Here is a 6,705-nt window from a genome sequence, read left to right on the forward strand (position 1 = left end):
GATCCACCTCAACGCAGATCCTGGCACAGTCATATTGGTCCTTGTTGTTTGCTCGGTCTATGAATTTCCCCAGAGCATTTCCGATGTGCATCAGAGAATCCCAGTTCCAGCAGTGAACTGGGAGGTTTGGGAGCCTTACCCAGACCGGAACAGCTTTGGGGACGTCCACTTCTGGATCAAAATCAGGAGTCCATTTATTCAGATATAGGCCCTGGGGGCCCATGAAGTAAGGACCGTTTCGAAAGATCAGATCTTTGTCTTCTTTGGTGTTAAATTCAAAAAGGAAGAATCCTCGCCCCAGGAAATAAGAGGTCACGCTTTCTTTGATCAGCGGCGCCCAGTTTCTTTTGACCCAGCTCTCTGTGGACTTGGGGGATGGCCATAGACCCGTAAACTGGCCTATGAGAGCTCGTTCGGATAAGGACAAAGCAACCTGTATCGGAGTTTCCGGAGGGAGTGAGATCTCGGGGATTTCATCGATCCTCTTTACGAATTTCGCCGCTTCAGCAGGTTTCTTCTTTGGCAGCCCTTCCAGAAGACGGCTGAATGCCTCAGCTGCGGAGATCTTCGACGGAGGAGAGGGAGGAGCCTGGGGGGTGCCCACCGCCTCCATGGAGGTCAGGCTTGCGGGATGCTCAAGGAAGGCGAACACCCATGGCCCGGTAGATCGCAGAGGAGGATCGCCGGACAGACCCGCGCTAGTTCTGGAGAGACAGGCTTTGCAGATGGAAGGCCAAGGGGCCGAGAAGGGCTGAGGGAGCGAGCGGGAGAGCTCAGCGGGGATCTCGGATCTCGGATCGCCTTTCTTCGCCAATCTTAAGTTATAAGAGTAGAAGATATGTGTATAAAATTAAAAAATTATTGTTATTATTGTAAGTATTAGATTTTTAAATATATTGTTATTATTGTAAGTATTAGATTTTTAAATTTATATTAATATATATTTATTTTAATTCTGGATTTACCAAGTGTTGAGAAGGATCAAATCTCTCAAGATGCAAATTTCTTTTTGAGTACAAAAATTGAGGGAACTTTCGTATTTCTGGAGATTTGATTCATCTAGGTTCTTGATAAATTTAAAATTAAGATGAATCTATATTAGTTTTGAGCAAAACACTAATAAAAATTTTTAACTATAACTTTTTGTTTGTTTATATTTATTTAATTTATTATTATTATTATTATTATATTTTTTTCACAGTTTTATATAATATATACATAGTTGACATTGAAATATTTATTTATGATTCTTCAAATGTTAATGCATGCCCCCTCATATTTAACTTTAACTATATATATATATATATATATAGTTGACATTGAAATATTTATTTATGATTCTTGGCATTTTTCACATTAAAATGTTAGTGCATGCCCCTCTCATATTTGGAAGTAGAAAACATCTCTCTATGCTTTAATATTTTTTAAATATTATATATCAACACCATATTAAGAATGAAATAATTACACATCTCCATCATAATGAAAAGGGAAAAATATAACAATTTTTTGATTTAAATTACTTTATTTTTCTCTATATAAAATTGATATAAAAATTAAGTCCATCTGGCATAGAGTAGATGGTGGCAGGGCTTTTTGTTAAGGCACTCCATGGTGTAAATGTCACTAGTTTACAACTGTGTAAGCAAAGGGTGACAAGACGTTATGTTAAGACCTTCCATGGTGTAAAGGTCACTGGTTAGAAACTCTCTGAGCAAAAATCCACCTTCATGGGCAAAAATCTAGCCATGTTGGGTGATCCCCAAGTGATTTTGAGGACTTAGATGCCCTAGATCAAGCTACTTAAGCCACATGTTAAGTGTGCCAATCATATTAAGACTCAAATAACCTAATAAACAAAAGAAAAAAATTATATAAAATTATGTTATTTAATATAGCCATTAACATATTGCATTTATAATTGACACTAATTTTTGTTATTAATAATTTTTAAATAAATGAATTAAACATCATATAATATTTTTGAGAGATTTTTCGGCAAAAATCACATGGAAAACTATTTGTCGACCCGTTTCGAACCAACTAGTGTGGTTCATCGTCAGGACAAGATGAAGAAACAGATCCAGCTTAGCATGCTGACAAGATGAAGAAACAGATCCAGCTTAGCATGCTGACAAGATGAAGAAACAGATCCAGCTTAGCATGCTGACAAGATGAAGAAACAGATCCAGCTTAGCATGTTAAATAGTCTGAGCAGAGCCTCCAACGGCTAGTTTGACTCTAGGACCGGGGTCAAAATTATTTAATAATATAATTAGTAATACCTAGGACCAATATCTTAAAAATATATAAAATATATTTTTTAATGGGTATGCAGTTCAAAAAATATTATAAAAATTATAAGTCAATTAGTTTTTAAAAAGAAATTTAATTAAATAAAAGACCTTATAATATATGAATAAATTAAATAAATACAAATATATAAAGTAATGTATAAATTAATTTTATTTAAAAGTATTATTAAAAATTATAAGTTAATTAATAATTAAATGGAAAATTAGTTACATAAGGGACCTGTATAAAATAAAGTAATATCAAAAGGATGTTAGGTTAGTTAGAAAATTATTTAAAAAGTATAGGTAGATTAGAATTTAAAGGAAATTAGTTTATAATATAAGAATAAATTATATGCATAAATATAAATATAATTAAGACTCACAAACTTGATATGGATCACAGAAGCCTGAACTCTTTAATCATATAATATTATTAATAATATTTTTACATGCTATTTGTCAACTTCATATTAAATAGCTAAGAAATTTTTTTTGTTATTATTATTTTTCAATTTATTAATATAAATAATATTTTATTATTTTTAAATATAACCTTATAAAACAACATTTTTCTCATATTTATTATTATTTTGTAAAACTTAATATACAATAATTAAACGATATATATATATATATATATATATATATATATATAAATAGAAAATCCCTATACTGAAAACTTAAAAAAATAATTATATATAAAAAAATAAAATAAAATAATTATTCAATATATTTATTATTAAATATAATAAGTTTAAATTTTGAACTATTTATTATTAAATATAATAAATTTAAGTTTTAAACTACTGATATATAATAACTTGACAATTCACCCATCACAATCTATTCCACTGCATAGGCTATATACTTTTTAATTTTAATATATTTTATAATTAACTATTTTAGTATCCATTATACTTTATTTATTAATTTATTAGTATATGGAATTTGATGGGAAATTTGCGATTTACCCATAAAATAGAGTTAAAGTTTACTCACGGTCATTAACATTTTTCTTCAAAATTATTATAATTAATTATTTTATTATCAATTGAATTATATTATCAAAAATTTTAAGTCATTTTATTCACTAATACGTTCGATATGGAATTTGATCGGAAAATTTGCGATTTACCCATAAAATAGGGTTAAAAATTACTCACGGCAGCACGGGTAAATTGAAAATTTTCTCCAAAATTGTGAAAACGGATGATGGTGGTGTCCAAACGGGCTGGCTCGGTTGGAAATTTCAACATAGTTTTTGTTCATCGCGATGGACGAACGGGAGAGGGTGCGGGTTTCAAGGTGGTTTGACCCTGGAGGTTTGCAATATGGATAGATAAAGGGGTGGCCTCTCAATTGAAACACAAATCCACCCTGCTGTCCTAGTCTAGCACTAAAGGTCGCGGGATCGAAACACTGTAGAGGTGGAATTGTTGCAAGACGCAACAACCACGTCGCACACATTGACTTTTGCTCCTTGACGATGAGGGCGCACAAATAATTCTTTAACTCCAATGGCTGTGGATTTCACGCTGCAAAAGGCCTCGTATTATCCAAAGAAGCGTCAAATTTTTCTGTATTAGCAGATATTGGCAAAGGAAAGAAAGCTGTAGAAGTCTAACAGAGTGACATCACGGGTGCCAAGAGCAGCTGTAGTTGCTTCGGCTCTACCATGGGAACCGATGCCAGCAACGTGGTGTCTGAGTCAGAATCCTTGTGGCCTAGGTTCAAAAGGCGGATAAAACGAATAGGCAAAAACCAGGCATCCATGCCAAGCCCTTTCTCAAAATACGCTGTCGAGATTTCCCCTAAATCGGAGGGTTCTGTGAGGATTGTTTCGATTTCTCGAGACGGAGAATTGATTCCTGTAGTTCTGTCACCTGCCAGGAAATCAATTTCCAATGATCAGCAGCCCTCCAAGAAGAAGAAGAAGCCACCGGGTTTCGATGCAGCAGATATTAAGGTGAAATCACGCGATGCAGCTGACATTTCTATGAAATCACGCGAATCAGAAGTTCCCTCGGACGAACTAGCTTCAAAAGAGATTTCCAAGAAAGAGGAAAAGGTTGGCGGGAGAAAGTCGAATCTGCGGTCGTGGGTTCGAATCCGCAAAGCCTTTTTGTTCCCAACGGTAAGTAAGCACTTGGGCTTCGATTTTTAACCTATTCAGCGGTGATGTGTGTTGGATATATTTAATTGGAAGGAATGCGAGACTGATGTTGTCCCTGCCTGCCGTTTTTGTTTGTCAGGTGCCTGATTTGCATCAAAATAGCCGAGCTGAGCTAAAGGTTTCACAAGGTTCTCTTGGAGGCCACGCAAAGGATACCGAAGCGCCAGCGATCGAGCAAGGCAAAGCACTAGAGATCCGTCCGGAAAACGAGCTGCCAGATTTGATCCCGGCACCAGTGGACCAAGCATCTAAGTCTGCTAGCATCTCCGCGGAAGTGGATTCTGAGGGCGGCCAGCAGTTGACATCTATTGGTTTTGACAGGAAGGTGAGTTCTCATGCCAGTGTTCCTAACATCCCTTTCAAACGTCAGGGGATCGAATCCACTGATTCCCTCTCCTCGGCGTCCTCGTCTCCGCAGTTTCCATGCCCAGACATGGCTGTGATGCCAAATAGTCCTAAATCTAATTCGCAGCCTAGGAAGCTTAATATGTCGGCAAAAGGAAAGGGAACCCTAACCCAAACCAGTACAAAGTCTTTAGGGGGAGCAACAGGTGAATGCGAGGGATCTGTTAAGGGTATGAATTTATGGTTTGTTATTATAATTATGGGATGCCTGGTAGTGTTGTCAAACAGGCTTTTAGCTGTTTTGTGTACTTCTTTATGGTGGTATTTACTTCCCAGCCTGCTGGGAAGAAAATAGTGTCGGCCACAGCAGCAGTAGATCTGAAACGAAGAAAACATAAGAGGAATTCGGAGCGCAGTCAGAGCTCCCAATTCCCTTGGATGAGTATTGGAAAAAGGGTTCGTTGCACAGAAACATGAATAATAAAGATCAGTGTAGATTCTATTATCGAGGAGCAGCCATTTCAATTTCAAAGGAATAATCTCATGTCTCGGTTGTCCGCTCTCGAAATAATTCTTGTTCTAATTTGAAGCTTGTTGTGTATAATACGCATACTCTGCCTTTTCTTGTACGGCAGGAACATGTTTTTGTAAAATCCGAACCATTATTTATCCTTTGAATTGTATTTTATGCCAGTTCTGGATTTGTACCTATGTGTTTCTTCTTACATAACATTGTATTTGTAATCCTTCTTGCAAAATATTGTAGGATATCTAATTCGTTATAAAAATTATTGGGCGTATAGTTTAATAATAAATATTTTTTCCTTATTTTCTCGTTTATAGATTATTTTAAGACTGATTTTCTAATTTACATGTCTATTATTTTATACAAGATTCCAATAAGATCTCCAATTCTATTTTCATTTAGATCCGTCATCCACTATCCAAAAACTAATGGTAAATATTAAACATACAATTTTATCCTAAATATTATATTACATTATTCTATATTTATATTCATTGAAATAAGGGAATATTTACCTTTTCTGGGCTGGATACGATATGGAAAGGTGCCAAATTTAGAGAGGAAATGCTTAAATATGGGGCATCACTCTATAACTGGGGGAATGAGTAATAGCAGGATCTTTTTAAAACATTGTATTGAATTTATCACTTAAAATTAAAATTAAATAATAATAAAATTATCTATATATTGAGGTGCTATTTGGGAACTTTTACAACTTAATTGATAATGGTGATTAATAATTTATGAATTTAAATTAAATAATTAAAATAATAAATTATTAATATTAATCTATTTTAACTTTTACAACTTAATTGATAATGGTGATGAAAATGAAATGTTTATGTGGTAATGATAGTGAAAATAAAGTATTATGTGGATAGTATATGCTCAAACATCAATGTCACTCAATTCTGGAGAAATATTGAAGTGTTTGAATATTAAAAACTTTATTCATATAAGTTAATCATATAATTTCAGTTTAAAATAAATGTTTTTTAAGACATTGTAAAATTATTTGATGTTTATAAGTGTTTTTTCTTGTTAGAATTTGATGAAACAATTTTTGGTTAAATCATAATTTTATTATTATTTAAAATCATAGTTACCTCAGTATTGCTCTCAGGCATTGGAGAGCATATATTCCAAGCTCCTCTGCTGGGGGCCTTGGGAGCTGGTCGGAAACGCTGCAAAACGTGCGAGAGCTTCAACTAATAATTTGGAGCTTTTTGGGAGCTTCACTGCAACAATTTTTTGAGGTTTTGGGAGCTTCATTGCAATGAATAATTGCAAACTTAGGTGTATTTGACACTGCAACTCATGGAATTGTGCTAAGGGAAGGGTATGTTGTTGGTTTAGATGGGGAT

The 6,705-nt window shown here is 34.4% G+C and overlaps 1 protein-coding gene across 1 annotated transcript; it reads left to right on the top strand.

The window, feature by feature from the left end:
- The first annotated feature begins 3,600 nt into the window (after positions 1–3,600).
- LOC149232737 (uncharacterized) lies at positions 3,601–5,526 on the top strand. The gene is made up of 2 exons (XM_089376558.1): positions 3,601–4,431; positions 4,550–5,526. The coding sequence occupies exons 1-2, from the start codon at positions 3,973–3,975 to the stop codon at positions 5,168–5,170; spliced, it is 1,080 nt and encodes a 359-aa protein (XP_089232684.1). The 5' UTR covers positions 3,601–3,972; the 3' UTR covers positions 5,171–5,526.
- Positions 5,527–6,705: the final 1,179 nt, after the last annotated feature.

The sequence above is a fragment of the Pinus tabuliformis genome, chromosome J, assembly GCF_031772625.1.
Source record: "Pinus tabuliformis cultivar Carrire ecotype Pingquan chromosome J, CPIR1, whole genome shotgun sequence".
In the NCBI taxonomy this organism is placed as follows: Eukaryota; Viridiplantae; Streptophyta; class Pinopsida; order Pinales; family Pinaceae; genus Pinus; species Pinus tabuliformis.